This window comes from Durio zibethinus, chromosome 17 (assembly GCF_047325235.1).
Source record: "Durio zibethinus cultivar Kanyao isolate XHJ-2024 chromosome 17, ASM4732523v1, whole genome shotgun sequence".
NCBI lineage: Eukaryota > Viridiplantae > Streptophyta > Magnoliopsida > Malvales > Malvaceae > Durio > Durio zibethinus.
Window position 1 is genome coordinate 5,595,907 of NC_143178.1, and position 22,121 is coordinate 5,618,027.

Below are 22,121 nucleotides of genomic sequence, written 5' to 3' on the forward strand. Positions count from 1 at the left end.
TCAAAACAATTTTACTTGTTCAGACTTCAGAGTACTGATTTTAGTTTCCTAGGAGAGGATGTTGACCTGTATCTAGTACATCTCCACTTTCCCATTTCATTTATTGATAGTTTATAAGATTTTCCAGACTATTGCTCCTTTTATTTTTCTCAACATCAAAACCCTAGATGAAACATGAACTATTACTGATCATATGGACACACACACACACAAACATGAAGATGAATAAGGTTCCAATTCGTAATTCTGTGCTAACATCATATCTTTGTTCATCGGTCACCTTAACTAGAACTTTGTTCCAGCAGCCTGACAACAGTTTTTGATCAAATTTCATTTGCATCCTGTTTTTCTTGTACAATTAGCCTAGGACATGCATTGCATATAAAGCTCTATTATGTTAATTACCCTTGGACTTGCAAATTAAATTACACATGCATTACATCCTGTTTTTCTTGTTGGTTTTGTCATTTATTAAATTAAAAAAGAGAGAGAAAAATCTCTTAATATCATACTATAAATCTGTAGAAAATTTTTGTTTCTACTTGCCCTAGACCTAGTGGAAAGCAACACTTGCTATCAGCTACAATCTTTGATTACAATTCACCGGTTAACAAGGACTAAAGAATGCCTCTACATGGTTATCTTTACATTCATATACCCGTTCATGTACATGAATATTTGTTTGCATTTATACTTTCTATACATTATATTGGATGATTTATTAATTTGACCTTTTTTTCTGCATGATCATTCATGTAAATGATTTTTAAAAAATCTGCATATGGCACTATAAACTTACTATCTATTTCTTGGTGGGTTAATCGTTTGGTTTTGAACATTAATCCTTTCACTGCCCGAACCCTTGATGGGTGGTTTTGCTGTTATCACTTGACTGAAAGGAAATGTAGGAGTAGGACAGTCTCGAACGCAAAGCAAATTTGAAAATAGCAGATGGACACAAGAAAAATTGTGGTTTTTGAAATGAAATGAAAAGACAGAAATTTAATTTTGTTGTCTCCAGTTCATTAGTCAACAAGCCATTAAAAACATTTCTATTTAAACTCCTTGATTTGAATTGGATACTACTTCCCAATTTTTTTTTTAATGGAAATGAGCCAGCCAGTTGCTTATAGATTAAGTATCATTTGGATGGATGGGAGATTGATTTTGACAAGATTAAAAATGAAGATGATGATAAAATTGAATGTTATAGTGGTAAGATTAAATTTAATAATAAAATATATATTTAAATGTAAAAACAATCGATGAAATACAAATAAAAAATATCATTAAAGATACTCCATCTATCTCATTTTTTTAGGTTTTTTTTTTTTTTTTTGAGATGTCTCAAAATTATATATTATTTTTTGAACATCTAAAACTTTTTTTTTAATTTTAAATTATTTAATTTTTTTTTTTTACTTTTTAACATTAAAAATTATGGAACTTTAAATTTATAAAAAAATTGTAAATTTAAATATTGAATATATTAAAGTTAAAATTTTTTTCTTAAACTCTGTGAAAATTAATATATGAAAAATATGTTAAAACAGAGGAAGTATTAATTTAAAAATAAAGTAAAATTTATTTTGATACATATTTTAATTTTATTTAACGTTTAAAATATTCAAAAATTAATTGCTTAGAGAGAAAAAAAATAATGTCAATAAGAATAGGATGTTATTTTTTAAAATCTATTAAAATTGTTTTAATATTAATAATTTAAATATAGGGATAAAATTGGTTTAAAAGAAAATTAAGAAGACAAAAATGTAAAAAATGAGCGGCATTGGCTCACTCCCCTTCCCCTCAATAAAAATTCTCCTTCCCACCGATGCCACACCAGCTCAATTAGATCATGATGTTGCCACCCAAATGGATAGCTACGGTGCAATTGTAGAAAAAAAGAGGCTTAATCATACGTCATAATTGCCGTGATGAGACCCAAATGCAGCCCTGAATCCAAGAAAATGAACTTTTTATAATTTTTTTATAAAAAAATTAATATGAGATATAAAAAAAGTTAGGATGTTAAAATTTAAATTTTATTAAAATTAAAATTAATTTTTAAAAATAATTATATAAATTAATCAAATTAAAATTTATATTTTATTTTTTTAACTATTTAAACGATCTTCAAATTATTGGATATGAGCTCTTTCAAAATCCTCATATACAGTGGAATATGCATCATGTAATGTGCATAGTCACTTAAAAATATTTCATATTTTAGCATTTGTCCAAACCCTATGACTTTGGTAATCTTGGGAAACTAAGCTACATTTCAAGTCCAAAACTCGGCAGCTAACCTAAAATATATGGCTAAGCTTTCTTTACTCTTTTTGGGGTGGTGCATCGTGAATGGCAATTTTTTTTTCTTTGTCTAATCTTTAAATGCAAAGCTAATTGAGGTGTTTTCAAAGAAAAGAATGGTGCAATATTGTTTTCAAATGGAGTGCTTGACCGACTTTTGCATGTCATGGATTCTTTTTCATGCACTGACGGCGCTTCAAAAGTTCATGTTAATATTGTAAGGGAAGAAATTTGTATTCTACTGTCGGAAACATCAAATTTAATGTCTTTGGTGTTTTATGTGAAAAGAGTTCTTTAGATATTTAATTTGACCCCATTATATATATATATATATATATATTAAGAAGTTAATTTAATTTTATATATTTTCAATAAATCATATGATGCTATTTCATTAATACACGAATATCAATATCTAAAATAAATGTACAAAAATTAATATTTTTTTAAAAAAATTTTATTTATTAATAAAGTGACATCATCTTATTTATTTTATTATATACAATGCATCAAATATAAATCTATTATATATATATTATTTTAATGAAATAATTATATTGTCATTTCATTAATAATAACTTAATTTTAAAAGTTTTAAGAATTAATGTTCATAAATTTAATTTGACAAAAGAATACATTTTTGTTCATTATGTGGATAATTAAATTAATAAATAATGATATTGCATTAAATGCAAACTCTTAAAAAGTAGTAGCTGCTTTTAACTTTTGCAAGATTTGAAAATTTAATGTGATTTTTAAAGCTAACTAAAGTTCCTAAAAACAAACTTTATCAAAACAGGTATAATGAATTTCTTAACAGACAAAAATATCTTTGTCTTAATTTCAAGTAATTAATTAATTGAAAATGACCTTTTAACGAACTTTTTTTTTTTTTTTTTCATACTGAAACTTCAATCAAGCCATTCTTTGTTCATCTGACCCATGCCATTAATCTTTGTCATCTAATATGCTAAAACATTTATATGTTATCAATGTTTTTATAATTTCTCTCATCCTTTAATAATATCTTCTGTCCTTTATAGATATTAGTTAGTGTTTTTTAATAAAAATTATTTATAGCTCAAAATAAAAGTTTACTTTTTACTCAGTTACTTGTATTGTTTCTTTTTCCAAGAATACTGAGTTGCATTCTTTAACTAATAGATTTTTTTAAAAATGTTAATGTTATAATATATTTTAAATTATAGTGAAATATTTAATATGATATTTAAATTTTAAAAATTTTTAATGTGATATATAAATTATAAATTTATTAACTAATATGATATTTGAAAAATTATTTATCTGTTACGTATTATCATTTTAAAGTATCATATTAGTTAGGAAATTCATAATTCAGATGTTACATAAGATATTTTTAAAATTTAGATAGCATATTAAATGTTTCACTATAATTTAAGAAAAATCATGATATTAACCTTTTTTTTTTTTTAAATAAAGATAGACTTTAGTAAGCACATGATAAGTTTATGCAATAAGATTCAAATTTATCACTTTTATTTACGATGATTGATCAAATCTATAACTTATATAATCTCAATGTTATCATTATATTTTCTATTTTAGCTAAAAATATCAAAAGTTATGACATTTTATAAAATATTTATTTTTTTCTCACAAATTATTCTTTTATCACTAAATTTTAATTTTTTAAAACTAAAATAAAAAATAGGTGCTAAAATTACACCAATTCAAATACAAATGATAAATTTAATCCATCATCTACTAATAAACTTAGATCTAATCCCATAACATTGAGCATTTGAACATATTTGCATTAAATCAATCACTTGATCAGGAGTAATACTAAGTACAAATCTAGTATGTTATTGGAAGATATGTTATGTTTTTCCCTTCCTTGGTTTGGTAAGTAGAAAACTTGTCAACCATCAGTAATTTGTTGTATTAATTAGTTTATGCCTAGGTAAGCTATTATTCTCTATGATCTTTGTCACTTTAATTAGCTAACTACTATATTTATCAAAGACATCACATTGCAGGTATAGAAGTTTACATGGCTGAATGTGAAAGAACGATGTCAACCCTTTAGCTTTAATAGTTTGGATATAATAACTAATGTCCCATTCTTTAATTCCCTCCTCATGACTCTCATATAGACCAACAATTGATTTTTAAAAAAATTATAAGTATTAAGATTTAAACTTTAATTCAGACTTACTGGATATCAAATTCTATCATTATATGTTTAAACAAGGAGGCAAGAATGAATATAATTGAGGGAAAAAAAGAAAAGAAAAGAAAAAGACAGAAAGAGGCATGTGTAACTGCAAGTACAATTATTAGAGATAGTAAAGATTAATTAAGGATAAAAAAGTTCAAAATTTTATATTGAAACAACTGGTAAATTTGTTTAGTATAAAATATTAATAATTTATATATTTTATATGAAAATTATATGTTTTAATTTGTATTGATATAAAAAATAAAATTTATTTTTTATTTTTATTAAATTCATATATAATATTTATTAAAATTTTAAATCATTTATTTTATTTATATTATTTTTATATATTATCATCATATTATATTTTAAATTATTAGAGTTAAGGTAAAATTACAATCCCAAGAAAAAAAAAAGGGTTGTGGTTCAATTTTCCCAGTTGAGAAACAATGCTATTTGCCGTTTTAGTGTAGAAGCAATGGAAAAGGATCCAATTTCCAATTGGATTGTACTGTCAAACGAGCAGGGTTTGGAGGGCAGGGTCCTTTTACTAGAGAAAGCATAATTGTTGTTAGGCTGTCATCCCTTAAAAGGACAAGCCACTGCCAAGGTTCCAATGCCGATCAACCTCAATCATGACTCATCCTCTTTTATACGTGTACATGGATTATGGATACTTGGACACTTTCAATTCATTATTCACATGTTTGTGTGTATAGGTTAGACTGGGCCCTTTTGAGTACGTGAAAGCAAAATTAAAAAAAAAAAAAAAAACAATAACGATGGTGGTAGCTAGCAAGTAGCAATCTAAAAGTAACAGCAGCAGGAGGGAGAGAGACCATTCAATGAATGGCGTGTAGGGCTGCGGTTTTGGACTGAGCTGAGGCAAAACACAAATGACAGCCGTAACGATATCGTGGGCAATACCCATACCTCCTTTTATACCATCAATTTCATGTAATTAGAATCAACTCTGGTCCCTTAACAGTATTTCTGCTCACATGGTTTCCATCTCCCATATGCTTTTGCTTGAAATGACCTCACAGCCCCTCTAACCCTTTCCCGCCTCTCCATTCTTCTGGGTTTGGGGGATTTTCTACTCTCTCTTTGGCTTTTGCACTCACTCAATTGCCTTTTCCTGCAGGCTGTTGCCAGTCATGAGATGATGATCATATCAATGGCAGTTCACACTTTAAAACGTCCTTAATTAATATTCCCTCCCTCTCCAAGTATATAGTATATGCTTGCTCCTTCATTAACTAACTACAAATTTAGCTTTGGAAGCCTGTTCGTACGCAAATGCAAAATCCAAAATGATCAGTTTGAAAACTTCATTAATTACTTTAACTATATATATATATATTTTAAGATATTACATGAATCAATTGAGTTAAAGTGTATATATTTTTTTGCTATTGATGTAAATACTACCACCTTGAAATTGTTGGACATGAAATGCTTGTCATGTAGCTCATGCTTAAGTTAAAATTTATGTTTTGGGTGATCCCACCATCTTATATATGAACAAAAAGGAAGCTCATAAATGACAAGCATCGTGCACGCAGCGAGTAATAACCACCAACCAAAGGCAACAAAGAAAGGTTTGACGAAGACGAGATCAGAGCAATGAATGGATCGGAAACAAGATTAGTCTTACGCGCAAACCTGGGCTGGGGCACCAAGCCCCCACCCTACAAATTAAATAGTGTTTTCAAGATCAGAGGCGTAATCAATGACGACAATAAAGTTGGAAATACAAAAGAAAAGTAGTTCTCCTTGTTTTATTGTCCTCTCTCTCCCAATCCCAAAACCCTGCCAACGGATGAGGACGCGTGCAAACTACTCCCACTCCCTAGACTGCATGGACCACGTTTTGGTTTGATGTTTCATTGGATTTAATGCACCACATTCCCGTGATACCCTTCACTAGTCATCATCTTGCGTTGGCTCTATTCCGGAAGACTTTTTCCATGGTGAAAACTAAAGAAGAGAATTCAAAGAGGAAAGAGAGAAGTGGCACACTTCCCTTCCTTTCCCTTTTCTACCACTCAACATTCCACGTCTCTTAAAGGTGGATGTGGACAATGGATTGCATCTGTCTCTTCTCAGTGTTAGGCATCGAAAATGTCAAACCGTAGACGGCTCTGATTAACTCTGCTTTTCTTGTTTTCGTTATGTAATTTTATTGATATAGATGACGCTATCATGCAGAAAGAAGCGAGAAAAATAAAGTGTAAAGAAAAAAAGAAGTACAAGCTGCAACAAAAGAAGAAGAGAAGATTAAAAAGAAACCAAAATAAAGCTGATAGAAACCAAAATAAAGCTGATGGCCGAGGGGTGGGAGGACGAACTATAGGTACTGATAACAACAACGCTACTGTTTCTATTTCATAATACTATTATTAAATACTAGTATTCTTTATCATGACAGAGCATTCATAATGACAGTGCAAAGGGTGCATGGCAGCCGATCCCATAAAACAACCGCAATTATAGCGAAATATAGAGGGAGGTGACAGTAACAACTCATTGGGTTGCTGCTGCTGAATGACCTTCATAACAGCCGTAAATACTAGAGAGAAAGACTCCAATATTTCTAAAATTTTTATGCTAGTAAATGAAATACTGTACGAAGGGGCCAGTAAATATTTTACAGAAGCAGAGGAGGGGAAAAAAAGGAAGAAAGGGGGGGATGGGGGGAGGTGGGGCTGACTGAAAAATTCTGACCACCTGGGATGTCATGGGGCTGATTTTTTGTCCTACACTTTGCTCTCCCACAATTAATGCCGGGTGCCCAGATTGTTGTTAAGATATCCCAACTGCAACCATTTGCGATATGCCCATTCCCTTCCTACAATGCTCAGATTTTTTTTTTTTTTAGCCTGCCTGGCATGGCATCTTCTAACAACACCATTATTCTGGTTTCATGCAATAATGATGAGATGGGATGGACCATATTTTATGTATATGGACCATTTTTGGGAGAGGGAGCAGCGCAATTAGAGCTAAACTACATTGAGGTTTGGCAGTATTGACTTTCCTTCTATTTATTTTACAAATTAAATTCTCTCTATTGCCATTGTAAATAGGATGCCAAGTTAGGGGTCCCCCACTTGAATGAGTAGTCACTTTAGCCTGAGTGAAGGTTTTACATGGCCTGTCATTGTACTTCCAACTGGGTATTCAAAACCTAAGCCTTTGCGCGGTACCACTATAGTAAATGAGAGATAAATGACCTTCCATCTCCAACCAGACCACTAGAAAAATACTTATCTTTTCAACTATTATCGTACTTAAAATCACAACGATGCTCTTCCCTTCATTAATTCTTGGAACTACATGGTATACCGTTTTGGTTGTACCATTGGCATATACTGAAACGTCATTGTTTTTGACAGGTTTTCGCCGTGAAAATTTGTTGGATATCAGAAGAAAAGAGTGATCGAGGAATTCCACCATTAATCCTACCATGGGATAAATGTGATGGGATATTAATTATGATTCACTCACTCTGGTTATAATGGAAAATGAAAAAATGATTTTGGTGCTGCTTCACTTTGTTTAGTTTCATTCTAACCTCACACTGATTTTTACATCTTAATAATCACGTACGTTTGTCCGAACAAAAACGCAAGAATGGATGAGTAGTACTGCCAAAAACTAGGGCTGCAGCCCTTCAAGTGAATGTTCACATAGGCACAAGCAGTCCAACAACGCTGTTCAATACGGAAAATAGAACAGAACCCACATGTTAAGCGGCCCAAAACGTTTTCTTAGACGCAATGGGCCTAGTTGCGGGACAACAGCCAGTTTAGTATTAGTGAGAGAAATACCATTTACAAGTAATCTGCCACAAGCTGAGTGTATATCCTCAGGGATGGTGAACTGAACCTTGGGGGTGCTTACCTCGATGCCTTGTCAACTGACTTTTCTGCCCCATATTGTCACCAGAAACACAGACTCTGGTGGCTTTATCCTTCTGTGTTAAGATAACAACTTTTAAACTACCATTAAACACAAAATCTGGTAGCTTGCAGGTCCAGGACAGGAGCTTCCATCCAAGGCTTCACCACATTCAGAAATGTATCACAGTTTCTTCATTATATTTATCACCTATGCACAAAATATCCTCCTTCCACCTGCACTTCGACTCATCAACCCCACATGTTAGATTACGGGCTCAAGCAGAGCCCTAAAGTGAACCCCTATACAACTGCCAAAATAGTGAAAATTAGTTATAAAGATGGTCCTACAAATACATGTCTTTTAGCCACAGCTTCCTACAACCATCAATTTAGGGCTTGGAATGCACTGCTGTGAAAATGTGCCAGAGTAGAAAGGCAGTCTCGAAAGGGGAAAATGTTTAAGGGTTGAGGTAAAGAAAATAACCTTTATTTTAATCAGTGTCTGTCTGGCTCTGATTTCATGTGCAAGGCATGCCCTTGATATTTCATTAAATATAAAGCTGCTTTAGCCTCAAGCCACAAATTCCTATAAAATAAGACTTCTGGGGGCATTTCATGCTCTATTGAATGAATTACTTTTGGATCCTTCTCAATAACCTGAATCTTAAACCGAGAATAGAAAGATTCAGCATCGAATTCAGAAACAAAATTAACAAATTCTACTTGATAGCATCAGAATTAGTAACAAAATTACCAGCATACCACCACAAATAATACCTGACCGATGTCATCGCCCTTCCTGAAACCTTCATCATCATTGCTTTGATTAAAAGAATACAACATTCTACTAAAAATGTGAGCAGATGTCTTACGCATTTCCTGATCATGTAAAACAACTTTATCCTTCACCTTTGTTACCTGAAAATTCATGTTCAGTGCTGATAGATAAATTATTCAATTAAGGTTTTTCAGAACCTAATAAAGCTTTTAGTGTGATAATGTTTACCCTATGCTGTAATAGCAAACCATTAAGTCATAGAGGGGCAGCAAGAGAGGACTAAGCTCATTCTTTTCAAGATTATTCTAGCTCAAAACATTCCTTAGAGAACAATTATGTGAGAAAAAAGATTAATAAAGGCACATTACAGGTCAATTGCTCTCAGTCTCAGCGTATAAGAGAAGAATAGTTTTTACTCCGATATAAACAGCCTGGCCGTTGAAAAATAAATCAACCAATCAAATGCATGGAGGTTGAAATTATTATCACAAAAACATAATAACAATTATAATGTGAATAATACATGCTTTGACCTTCCAAATTGGTTTCCATGGTAATTATACCTAAAACATGAAGCAAATTCTCCAGTAAGCAAATAAGACCAATGATGGCAATAGGATATTAAGTATCATACCTCATGGTGAGCAGCTGGCTGTCTCTGGTAGTATAAAGTGCACGGATCACTTGATACAGGCCTCACAGCCATTTGACCAGCCTTATTTCTGATAACAACATAAATGTTATTGATTATATTTAGGAGTTTATCATGCTCATGCTCATGCTCACTCAGTGAACCTAAATCAAATGAAGAATTCTGTAGAAGCAACTCCGACAAATATTGGATTGTATTAATCAATAATTTAACATCTATTTTGGGAGGTGTAGACTTTGATGGCTCTTGAAGTCTTTCAGAAAAATCAGAAAAAAGACCAATTCCAGTGGAATTTGAATTCAAGGCAATTTCTGTTGTAAGGAAAGAGATGCTAGTACTTGGCCGATTACGTGCAATGTCCTCAACACTATCCAACCCATTATGTGTTGCATCCGCAATACCCTCCATGGAGCCACCAACACTTGTACCTCTCACAAGCTGACTTTCAGATGTAACATACTCTTCCCTGAGATTTGGCTGAAAACTACAAGAAGAATTTACCACTGAACTTCTAAATGACTCGAAGGGAACACAATGCTCCTTTCTTGCTATATCACTGTTCCTTTCTGTAGGACATGTTCCTGCTTTAACAGAATCTGTTAATTTGTGTTCTGCTGATGAAGAAATAACAGCTAAAGCCGCAATCTTCTGAGAAGACAAGGAACTATCTCCATGACATTCCTTCTGATGGTAATCCACTTTTTGTTTAGAATTTCCAGGAATAAACACAGGTGCCAGAGGATCTAAACTATTACGTGCCACTTTTTCATTCTTGGAATGTTCTGATTTCAGAGGCACTGAAGCTCTAGCTGCTGGAGATTGACCCTTAGAATCTTCTGAATTTACAGGCACTAAATCTCTGAATGGAGATTTATAAGCCTGGATTCCTTTCCAGCAAGGTGAATCTACATCAGAATCATCATGGTTAGTGGAAGATTTATCATCAGGTATACCTGCTTTAGCACCATGTTGTTCCAGAGTTAAGTCTTCAGGAAAATTGGGACAAGCAGTTTGAAGCTTGGGTTTTGCTGTAATAGAGGGATTTTTAATCTCACTGAGGACAGGTTCAACAATCTTTCTTTTTTCACCTTTTTCTACTATGACTTGGTCATGGCAAGCCACCTTTTCTACAGGATTCTGCACTTCACCAGTATCCATCATGCTACACAAAACATGGTCAAAATAAGTATCCCTTTTGCAGACTGGCTCAGTGCTGCCAGAAGCCGCATACTTTAATGTAAACGGTTTAACAATTGAAGGATTGGAACTAGAACTTGATGGTTTGAAATTTGGAGCTGAATAAGAAAAACACTCTGGTGCACATGAAACCAGAGTTTCAGCTGCACGTGAACCAAAATGTGGAAAGCATCTCTCATTGGTAATAATAGTTGAATCACAATGACTCCAAGTCATTAATGGGGCTGAGTATGACAGTTGACTTTGAGAATCTTGAGGTATGGGAGAAAAGGACAAATCCAATGATGCCGTCAATGGCTTTGTCATACATTTGTTCAACAAATTTATCTCAGAATTAGCCAGTTGATAAACACTGCTTTCAGTACGTATGTCCTCCATGTCTTCTGGTCTAATTCGATTATCTTTTCCTATGACCACACTGACTTTTCCATGCAAAACAGAAGATGTTTCACTAACAAGTTTTGATCCTTCAACAGTTGTACCTGAACAAAACCATTAACAGTTTCAGCCCTTATAGCATGGTCACCAGAAAAAGTATAAATTGATTGAACATGCTTCTTATTTTTATTCATCTTTGCACCTTTAAGTAGTCTCCAGTCAATCCAAGAAGAATAAAACCCTGCGATTCAAAACCGATAAACTACTGCTCCCTTTAGAAGAACAACTCTAAAAGTTATTTTTCAGTATTAGAATGTTACAAACTCACAATTGTTAATACCTAATGACATTAATGAGACTGCCATAGTTAATCTCTGGTATTACACAACATGACAAATCAAAGACAACCGTTCATGTTTTCCTAGCATTGTCCTTTATACATGTAATTTGTGATCAGTGTCTCGAATTATTAAGCTAACCAAAAAAAATCCTAAACAAATGACCAAAATACAATAATGTTTCTCATTTATACACAAGTAATAACTAAAGCTGCTAAAAAATTCTGAATAAAGGAGCAACAAATCTTCACTGAAGTATTATATGCCTCATGTTCTTTCTGGTGTCCCCTCAACATTGATCCATGTCCCAAAATAATTCACCTTTGTTTTCATCATTGAATCATCCCTATCGGTGCCTAAAGTCCATATTAACTTGTAGTTAAGCCAAAAAAATACTGGGGGTAGAGAGCATCATGAAGCCACATAAAATAAGATAGAAACCATGATTTTCATCATCGTACTTACGAGATTGGGGAAATAGTGTTCTTGATGTTTGATAGCAAATGAATTTCCTCCTCTATAACATGTAGGATTTTAATTTTATATTTACAACATTAATTAGAAATGGGGCCATCAGCGGTATAGAAATATCTAACAAACACCATCACAAGTCTCATAAAGGTAACAATGACCGGGTGGGCTATTGTAAGATAATGAATCAATCATAGCAAATTGATTAGTTTGATACGAAAATGAAAATCCTCTTAAGAAATTGAAAATACCTTGCTCAAGCAGTTTCTTGTGGGGAACATCTGGCCCTTGTTGATTCGTTGCAGTTCCCTGCACTCTACTCTTGTAGCCCACATTGCCCAAGCTTGAAGAACTAGGAATGAAACTAGTTTGAGAAGATTGATGAGTAGGCAAAGTGAAATGGGTGTGAACTGCAGATTCCTCTAATGGGTAGTATGGAAAACGAGAATCGGGTTCAAAGTCAAGGTCATCAACATAAGGGAAAGCAGTAATAGAAGTAGTATCTGAGTGATAGGCATGGTAGCCATGACGACCTTGACCACCCAAACTCAGGTAGGGAAAGGGTTGATCAAGATTGGAAGTAGACAAAGAAGAAGAAGAAGAGTCAAGTAAAGGGTCAAAGGATTCATGGCGATTGAAAGGGTTGCTGATAGTGAACGGACGAGCCAAAGGTGACAAACGAGATGAGGATGTTGGGGTTGACAAGACATCAATGGCCTTATTACTCTCACTCATCATTCTCCAAACCAAACAACCCACAACAAAAACCTCTCACTTTTTTCTTTCTACCTTCATTGGCAAAACAGAACAAAAAAACAGAAAGGAATGGATAAGTCGACATGATCATCATCATAGTATAAACTTTAAAGAGGTAAAAGAACAATTGAAGAATGCAAATTGAACAAAATGACTGGAATTGTGTCATATTTCATTACCTGAAAAGAAACATAGATTTTGAAGGTGAAAGAATTCAAGTCTTTTTCTGGGTTTTGATTCAATTTGTTTGTTTTTACACTGCGGTCCGCAGGAATGGATGGAGTGCAACCAGCTCTTCCCCTTGTCTTTGATTTTATTTGAACGGAGACTTCCTCTTATGACTGCTTCTTTCATAAGTCATGGACCAATAATAGACTGACTCGTAGGATCGAAACTTACTCTTTTCCTATTTTTTCTTTTAGCCTTTAACTTTCCCATAATTTTCCTTTTTACGCCCTCATTTTTTTCCCTTACATGAAGACTTTTAACTTTAATTCTATTATTTTATGATTAGTAATATTTTTCATCCTATTAATTTAATTAATCCTCTTTTATTTTCAAATTAAAAATCATTAAAGATAAATTTATAATCTCTAATAATTAACTAGTTTTTCTACACCTACTTTACACAATTAGTTTTATTTTTAAAAAATATTTAATTAATTTATATATATAAATAAGTATATATACACACATATATATAATAGTTTTAAAAATTTTTGAAACTCATGCTATTTTATTGGAATAAAAATTAAAAAGAAAAAAAGAAAACAAATTAAATTTAAAATAATAACAAAAAAATAAAATAACAATCATAAAGCAAAATTTAAAATAATAAAAAAATTAAAATAACAATCATATTGAAAAAATAAAAAAGACAAACTAATATCATTTCTAAGTATAGTAATACCACGAAACCTACAAAAAAGAAAAAGAAATATTATTTGAGTATGATCTCCATAATCTTTTACAACAAAAACCTATATATAGAATAAATAAGAAAGATTAAAAGTCATTGATCATTAATTCATGAAATATAAAAATTTGATATTAATGTAATAATTTTTTTTTTCAAAGGAAGACAAATACCCATACAAAGAGAAAGAGAGATGACGGAGTTCGAACCCATGTCTACATTTTTTTTTAAAGCCTCTTAACCAAAATTTAATTTCAAATTATTAATATTAGTGAAATATGAAAAAATTAAAATTAATATAATAATATTTTGTAATTTTTCATATCTTTATTATTTTATTTAAATTCAATGATTATTAAAATATGAAAAAACTTTTAAAAAATTGATATTTCCTTTCTAACAATGTACCACTACTTTTTTATTTGGTTATAAAATGTGGTGCTCTTCTACAAATAACACATGTACTTAGTATATTTTAGTCCAAATTTGACAATAATCATGATATTTCAGTAGAAAGAAAAATATGCCTAAAATGAGATTTGTAAATACTACAAACATATTGTGGTTTTATGTAAATTAGGAAGAGATGTGAGACTCAAATGTTATTAACTCAAATAGGGGCACATTTGAAAGTTGAAATTGGTTGAGAAATGGTTGGTTTTCATGGGAACAGAAAAGAAGTAAGAAACAAAGAAGGAACCGATAATAATAATAATAATAATTCCTATCTGTTACTTTATAAAAAAATCGACCAATCACCTAACAAAGTGAACGTGGAACACGCTTTTTGCATTGGCAATCAACTTCCACTGTTTGATCTTTCGTTTTGCGAAATACCAAACCAATCTAACGGTCCAAAACAATTCTATTAACTTCGTACCTTCTCAATGAAGTAAACCCCCTGGCCCTGTTCATTTCTTTTAAAGGAAACCAAATGGAAAATAAATCAGAATCCCCTGTGATTATCCTCAAAGAAAACGGGACGTTGTTGGCATTTGGAAAAGGAATTTTATGAAACAATTGTTTCATATGCATTTGATATTCAAATCATGTTACCTAATTTTATTTTTTTAAAATTAATTATTATCATTTATTATGCATGATAATAAAATGATAAATATTTATTTAAAAAAATTTATTAATTTTTTAATAAATAAATAATTTTTAAATATAATTGTTTGATATAATTTGAATGAAAATTTTATATATTGATATAAAATAGTTATTTCAAATAATCTTTTCTCATGACTTCTTTCTATGTGTCATTGTTAGTTAGTTAATAAGTTTTTCTATTGATTTTTCATATCAAATTGAAAAAAAATACAAATGAATATTTTTTTATTTGAGTTTATATTTAATATATTATACAAATTTTATATATTATCAACAAATCAAATTATATTACCTCATTAATAAGCAAAAATCATCTCTTAAAATAAATATATAAAAATTAATATTTTTTAAAAATTTATTATTTTTATTATTTATTAATGAAATGATATTATTTTATTCATTAATAACATTTAAAATCTATACACAAACAGTACATCAAATATAAATTCATCTGGTTTAATCAATCAATATAGCTTATAGTGAAACTTGTTTGGATATGAAAAATAAGACATCTTTAATAACAAAGTATAAATTTGTGAAATTTTTTTTTTCATTTGTTGAATTTATGGCAATAAAAAATTATTTGATATAAAACATTTTTAATTTCACAACATATAATATAATTTTTTTAATTAGTTTTTTCATAAATTCTAAAAAAAAAGTTGACAGCCGCAAATTCTTTTCTATTAAGGGATTCGTCCATGTGTTAGGTATGGCATTTGCTTTCTCTGGTCTAAATCTGCTTTTCATCTCTCAAGGGCTAGCTCAAGGCGTCAGGGGTGATGGGCCCCTCCAGTGGGAAATATTGCCAAATTATTACCGCATATTCCTTCCTTAGCATGACTCAGGAAAACAATAACACAGCAAAGAGAAGCAGATACCAGTTGAATATATTCGCTCTTATAAGAACCACTAGATGAAGATATATTAACTATTTACCTGCACCAAACTATATATTAATATACATTGATGAAAGTCTTTTCACACTAAATGAGTTATTACGTGATGATGATGATGGTGATGATCATAGAAATAGATAGTAATAACTAATTAATATTTTTTACATGAGACGGCAGGCATTGACATTGTCATCGTTGAACATGTTGCTGACCTTGTCATCTCCACGATGAGTTACAGGAATGTTGCCATGCCTCTGTCCAAGGTTGTAGCCATGCCTGTAATAGTTGTAACTCTCTTTGAACTCGTTTGTTGTGTCTTTGAAGTATTCATTAGTAGATGTGAAGTACAAAGGAGGATTAGGGTAGGGCCAAAATTCAGCCCTCTTTCCTGCCCTCCTCACTTGTTTCAGCACCTTGTTGCGATCAACGTACCCAATCACCGTCACCTTTTCCATTTCTAGGTCCACGTCCACCGAATCAATCCCTAAACACAATATCTTTGAACATTAATCCTATGAAACAGTGATTGGACAAGAATCAGTTTAAGTATCGGTACGAGGGAAGATTTTTAAAGAAAGGAGAATATACCTCTAAGCTTGTAAATGGCGTTTTTGACTACTCTCTCGCAACCAGTGCAGCACATCCTGACTTTGAGGTCCACAGTCTGTAAAGAGAGATTAAGTTTAACAGTGATATACGCTATTTTTTTTTTCACAAAATACAGGGTTCTGTTTATCTTTCTTCTTATTCCTTTATCATTCTTTTTGAGGCCGCCCTTTGTGCTTTATGCAGTTCTACGGCACCCAAGGATTAAGAAATATCATGTTGGGTCTAGATTAAACTTAATTGGTTGCAGATTCTTGAATCCACTGAGACCAGGTAACATTGTCTTAAAGTTGGTACCAGAAATATGTTGATGATTCTAAGTAGACCTAGCAATTAAATGATTCAAAAAAAACGTAGTTTAAAATTTTAATATATGGATTTAGCAAAAACCAAAAAATATGTTTTATATTTGACGTGTCTAATGATAATACAATAATTTTGTGTTTTATGCATATTTAACAGTTCACACGAAACAAACAGACATGGATAGACGAATTTGATAAACATGATCAGTAAAAAAGCTTTGAATGGCTTGCCCTCCTAATAAAAGTTTGAATATCGTCAAAAACAATACCTTCACATGCTTTTGGATTGAGTAACTAAAGATTAGTTAACATAAGATTATTCTGCAGGTATATATTTAACTGAAAGTAAGTTGTTTTCAAATTTTGAGACAAAAGATTGAAGCACTTGCCTCAACATGGTCAAGATAATTGGTTGGTGAGGAATAGGAAAACCTTCTTTCATGGATTAAGCTTTAACCAAGCAAAGGAACAAAGATAGCACGCTCGACAAGCAACACAACTTTTTTATGAAGGAAAGCCTGAAGCGTTTTATATTTCTACTTCAACATCCATAAAGGACGTACGAAGGGGAAAGAAAAGGCAAAGATGCTGAATATACATATAATCCATAAAATAGAAGGAAAAGTTTAGCAAATTGGCATCATGGAGATGGTGCCAGTGGATAGATATAATATAAGAGAGCCAGGTTTTTTTTTTTATTATATTATTCATCTGTTTTCTTAACAAGTTGGAGATGGAGAGCCATGGTGAAAGGTGAAGGCAAACAATTAAGATACCTAGATGGATCAAAAAACAAAATATACTTTGGGGGATGAAAGGGAAACCTGCAGAGAAAGTGGTCGACCCTTGGGCATGTTGTAGTAATTGATGTCGCTGACGCTTTTTTTGTTGTCTCGGTAGCCAAAGAAACAGTATGAGATGGCAGATATAATAGAGCCAAATGCTCTGGATATTAAGGTAGCCATAGAAATAAGTCTGCTCAAGTATATAAAGAGAAGGATATAAGAGAAACTGATGAAGACAATCCCAGCCCCAGAAGATATTCCTTTATTGCATTGGCATCGCCTCCCTTAAGTTCTAATCTCTTGGTAATATATTCCAAAGTAGTCCGACACTACTTAAAAGATGAACAATTTCTTGCGCTTAATTATATCCATTGGACTCTGGCTTGGCCTTCATTTATAGTTCACACGTATACATGAAAATTATAATAAACCCTATGGGAGGGAATGGTATCAAACTCTCACGTTAATGCTTGAAATGTGGGTCAAGCTAACATGACTGCTGACACATACGGAAGGGAATATCAGCTGATTTGGGAGATGGATGGGCTTAAGGAAAGCTGGGTTTTGATGCAAAGGGAACATATATTCCTAAAATCTTGTCTTTCCACCATTTTTTGAAAATCACAATACAACATACATGCAAAAATAAATATCTAGAAAAAAGTTTTATTCCCCGCACATTTTTTTTAGTTAAGCCTACAAGCTATAGATATTTTACATTTTTATGCAAGCCTAAAGGAAAAAAGAACCTTTGCATTTTGTAGTACTATTGCCTTTTGGTAGTTATAGAAATATCAGTTGAAGGAATTTAATAGCAGAGAACAAAAGCACTGTTATTCCACACATCAGACTGCAATCCATTCAGGGCAATATTTATATTCTTCCAGCAATTACAGCCAATCACTGACCTGCAGACTGGCCAAAAAAGGATATATAGGAGAACTGAATTTATGGATGGTGCTACTTCTACCCTACTAGTAATGTATTCCCTTTAATGTACTCTGTATTGTTAACTCCAAAGAACGTTATCCATGAGATTTATGCCAATGTAGTTTATTCTGCACTACTTTTGGTTACTAATTATTCACAAGGTTCGGTGCTTTTATATACTTCTTAAAGTTAGTGTCAATTTGTTAATTTTCATAGTAATCATAGCTTATTTATTAGAAAGAGAACAACTTTTATTCTCCCTGCCATTAACACACATTTTAAAGATAGAAACGGTATAACTGGAAGAATGTCCCTTGAATTTATAAGTTATTTGTCAAATCATAATTTGTATTATTGTACTTGGAATCAAGAGCTAGCTTTCCGCATTTTAGTTCTATTGTTTATAAATTCCATGGGCCATGACTCAAGGAAAGGCAGCTGACACGCAAAACACGAGTTAAGAGGTTTTATTAATATAGTCAGCCGGCACAAATGGTCTCATTTTCAGGATTCTCTAACCCTAAGCATGTAAATATATATGTACTTTTGGCTCATAGACCAATCTTGTATATAAACGTTGTATAGCTGTATTCAACGCAAGTTACTCAAGTTATTCAAAAGTTTACATGGTAACTGAGGTTAAGCAAACCCAGCCGCTGTGTCCACAAACTCTGGTATTTATCTGCTGCCTAGGATCCCATAAGCAAGATCAGGTGCTTCATTCCATGAAAGAAGAATGGCCTATGATCTCATCAGAATATAGAGCTGCCTTAATTTCCAAATTACTTCGTCATCATACATTTCTGTGACATTCTGAAGAAACATTGACAGTACCAATTCCTTCAATTACATCAACAATTCAAAAGAGACGATGAATTCTCATGAAAACATTTACTTCCTTCACCGGCTTGCCTGCGGCCTTCCATGTGTGGGGCTTGACCACAGTTACTCTGGATTATGTCACATTATTTGATGATCCCTTCTGCAACACTGCCACTTTTAGGGTGCAGAGAACTTTAGCTTGAAAACTTAATAGCATTTGCTTGGTTGGAGGATTTGAATTTATACCAGCAAAGCATACTTGTTTTTCATAAATACATTCTTCCTTTGATCCCCACCCCTACGGACCAGACACATAGATTAGACGAGCATCAAATTCAGAACCACACTAAACAAGTAATCATTCCACAGAATCATTAAACAGTGCTTGTACATGGAGCTTCTTATGCTGAGGGTCCACATTAGAAGCGATTGTGCTCGGGAAACAGGGAGTATTTCGAAGAATTCCATTCCAATGATTCTGATATCTGAGGCACCCAACAGAATGAGCCTTCAGAATTCTTATTCTTGGAATCCCTAATAAGCACTCTTTCAACTGCATTGCATCAGAGGGCCGGGCCCAACTTGTCATTAGTTGTACGTTAGGCTTTAAGCCTGTCTGAGTTGCCAATGTAAGAAACTAGATCATCATCTAGCCCAACCCAAGAACCAACAAGAAAACAAATCTCGATTAGTCTTGTTGTTCTCGGAGTTGGTCGATTGAAATACAATTAACAGAGGTTAGTTCTTTTTTCCTTTTAAAAAAAAAGAAAGAAAACAAAGATTAGTTTGTTTTTCTTCCCATCTTACCAAGAGTCCATTGAGTTATGCAATAAAAGTCTGTCTTTTTTGTCCTAATTCTATTTTTTTCTAAAAATAAAAATGAGGGTTTAATCTCTTTAAAGCTTAATAATTAGATTAAGACTAAAATATTAAAATTTTTTTGAAATATTTCACTTTTTTAAAAAAAAGATCTTATATTTTTATTATACTAAAATAAACCCTTATCTTTTGTTTTATATCTAAATAAATTTTTATTTTAAATAAAAAATTAATTTATGTTAAGGATTTATTTAAATATAAATTAAAAATTAAAAACTCTTTTAAATGTAAATTAAAAATTAAAAATTTATTTACATAAAGTAATAAAATTTAAGAATTTTGTATTATTTTTGCCTTTGATTAACATACAAACCTTCGGTTAAGGTGTCTCTTCACTTCACGAAGAGAGTTTTGAACTTCTAATCATACAATCAAAATCAGGCAATGTAAGAAAATCACAGAGATAGATATTTTCCCACCTCATCTATTTCTCATCTGATTTTAGATCACAAAAGTACATGTTAATAAGTCGGACTTAGCCAAAACTCATCCGGTGGGCTGACAGTGACACCGGTAAATCTCGAAAGGGTTAAAAAAGTGCTTTAAAACTCCTCCAGTGGGCTGACACTTGTAAAACATCAGCTTAGATACAAATGTTGATGCTTTTGTTTGGCAGGATAAATGAACACTGAAAAACAAAGGACGTTCTAACACGTCTGCGCAACTCACATGCCCCGATGCCGATGCCGATGCCGATGCCTACCTTGTCTTTGTCCCTGTGCTAGTTTGTATCCATCTCTTACTGAATAAACCCTTTCGGCGGAATGTGAGAACTACCCAAAAACAACAGCCAATAGCTTTCTTCGGATATTTTATGAATCGATGTAGTTTCATTTCACTCTTTGACGTATGAAAAATCTGTCTAAACCGGCTTTAAATAAGGCAACGATTGAATATTATGGATCTTCGTGAAGAGATAAATATTAAAATTGAATTGTTTCCAAAATTCAATACCATGTTTCAGATCATCAAAATTGAACTACTCGGAAAGGCAAACAAGACTTTGAAGAACAAAGATTTGGCATAATGCAGTTTCGAATAAAAATTATATTACATAGATAATGAAAAGAGAACTCCGGCGGATGTATAGGTAATTGAAATCCGCATGCCTATCTATCCATAATGTAAAAAAATTTTTTAAAAAAAGAAGGAACAAGGAAAGAAAAACAGGGTTTAAACTTTTAAGCAGGGGCATGGAGAAGAGGGGGAGTGGAGGAAACAAAAGGAAGACGGCGGAGGATACGGAAACGAATACGCCTTGGAAAATGAGCTTCATGAAACATATGCTCAACCACTGTAGCCAACAGCACCGCGTACTCCTCCATAACCTCCGCTACAATAGCCACCAGAAACATCTCTTCAAGCTTGGCTCAGGCTAAAGCTAAAGACTTAAAAGCTTGGGATCACAAATCTAGCAAATCCAAATCAAATAATGAAGTCAATCGTCTCAAAAATATTTATATAAATGGTGAAACTTTGGTGGTCAGGGAAGAAGGGTGGTAGTGCTTATAAGGAAAAGGTTTTGGTAGGGTTGAGTAATCGTTAAGGGACTCAATTGGCCGTGTCCACAAATATAATTTCAGAGCGGAGGAGATGTTTGGTTTTTGGTTTTTTTTTTTTTTTAATAGTAAATTATAATTTATAATTGATAATTTAAAAAACGACATAATAATGTAATGTAAAAATTATATAATAATATAACAAAAAAATTATTTAAAAAAACCTTACGTGACATATTTTAATATTTTAATAAAAACATATAAAATAAAAAATATATTTTATATTGTCAAGACAAATTATAATGTACTATTTTTATACAAAATATAAATGGCGTAAGATAAGTATAATGGCGGCGGCGGCAGCTAGCACTTGGGT

The 22,121-nt window shown here is 32.2% G+C and overlaps 3 protein-coding genes across 13 annotated transcripts; all 3 read right to left on the reverse strand.

The window, feature by feature from the left end:
• Window positions 1–8,137: 8,137 nt before the first annotated feature.
• On the reverse strand, window positions 8,138–13,300 carry LOC111279537 (uncharacterized). 10 transcript variants are annotated; one of them, XM_089746251.1, is made up of 6 exons: window positions 13,171–13,300; window positions 12,487–13,020; window positions 9,834–11,530; window positions 9,199–9,339; window positions 8,906–9,078; window positions 8,165–8,729 (listed from the first exon to the last, which is right to left on the reverse strand). In XM_089746251.1, the coding sequence occupies exons 2-5, from the start codon at window positions 12,971–12,973 to the stop codon at window positions 8,917–8,919; spliced, it is 2,487 nt and encodes an 828-aa protein (XP_089602377.1). In that variant the 5' UTR covers window positions 12,974–13,020; window positions 13,171–13,300; the 3' UTR covers window positions 8,165–8,729; window positions 8,906–8,916. The 10 variants fall into 10 exon arrangements, with proteins under 10 accessions (XP_022722241.2, XP_022722221.2, XP_089602377.1 ...); XM_089746247.1 differs by having other exon boundaries at window positions 8,165–8,655; window positions 8,906–9,084; XM_089746246.1 differs by having other exon boundaries at window positions 8,906–9,084.
• A 2,303-nt stretch (window positions 13,301–15,603) lies between these two features.
• LOC111287515 (heavy metal-associated isoprenylated plant protein 30-like) lies at window positions 15,604–17,988 on the reverse strand. 2 transcript variants are annotated; one of them, XM_022878133.2, is made up of 3 exons: window positions 17,655–17,988; window positions 16,508–16,583; window positions 15,604–16,403 (listed from the first exon to the last, which is right to left on the reverse strand). In XM_022878133.2, the coding sequence occupies exons 1-3, from the start codon at window positions 17,793–17,795 to the stop codon at window positions 16,081–16,083; spliced, it is 540 nt and encodes a 179-aa protein (XP_022733868.2). In that variant the 5' UTR covers window positions 17,796–17,988; the 3' UTR covers window positions 15,604–16,080. The 2 variants fall into 2 exon arrangements, with proteins under 2 accessions (XP_022733868.2, XP_089601925.1); XM_089745799.1 differs by lacking the exon at window positions 17,655–17,988 and adding an exon at window positions 17,220–17,632.
• Window positions 17,989–21,248: 3,260 nt separating this feature from the next.
• On the reverse strand, window positions 21,249–21,791 carry LOC149513984 (uncharacterized). Its single transcript, XM_089746253.1, has one exon. The coding sequence runs from the start codon at window positions 21,599–21,601 to the stop codon at window positions 21,428–21,430; it is 174 nt and encodes a 57-aa protein (XP_089602379.1). The 5' UTR covers window positions 21,602–21,791; the 3' UTR covers window positions 21,249–21,427.
• Between the last annotated feature and the right edge of the window lie 330 nt (window positions 21,792–22,121).

What these genes read in the sequence shown, in the direction of transcription:
- LOC111279537 (XM_022866506.2), bottom strand. Translation starts at nt 12,973, where the DNA reads ATGATGAGTGAGAGTAATAAGGCCATTGATGTCTTGTCAACCCCAACA. An exon ending in CAAGAAACTGCTTGAGCAAG is followed by an intron (nt 11,531 to 12,486) that starts GTATTTTCAATT and finishes GGTTTTGTTCAG; the next exon opens with GTACAACTGTTGAAGGATCA. An exon ending in AGCCAGCTGCTCACCATGAG is followed by an intron (nt 9,340 to 9,833) that starts GTATGATACTTA and finishes ATGAATTTTCAG; the next exon opens with GTAACAAAGGTGAAGGATAA.
- LOC111287515 (XM_022878133.2), bottom strand. Translation starts at nt 17,795, where the DNA reads ATGGCTACCTTAATATCCAGAGCATTTGGCTCTATTATATCTGCCATC. An exon ending in GTCGACCACTTTCTCTGCAG is followed by an intron (nt 16,584 to 17,654) that starts GTTTCCCTTTCA and finishes CTCTCTTTACAG; the next exon opens with ACTGTGGACCTCAAAGTCAG. An exon ending in CGCCATTTACAAGCTTAGAG is followed by an intron (nt 16,404 to 16,507) that starts GTATATTCTCCT and finishes TATTGTGTTTAG; the next exon opens with GGATTGATTCGGTGGACGTG.
- LOC149513984 (XM_089746253.1), bottom strand. Translation starts at nt 21,601, where the DNA reads ATGTTTCTGGTGGCTATTGTAGCGGAGGTTATGGAGGAGTACGCGGTG.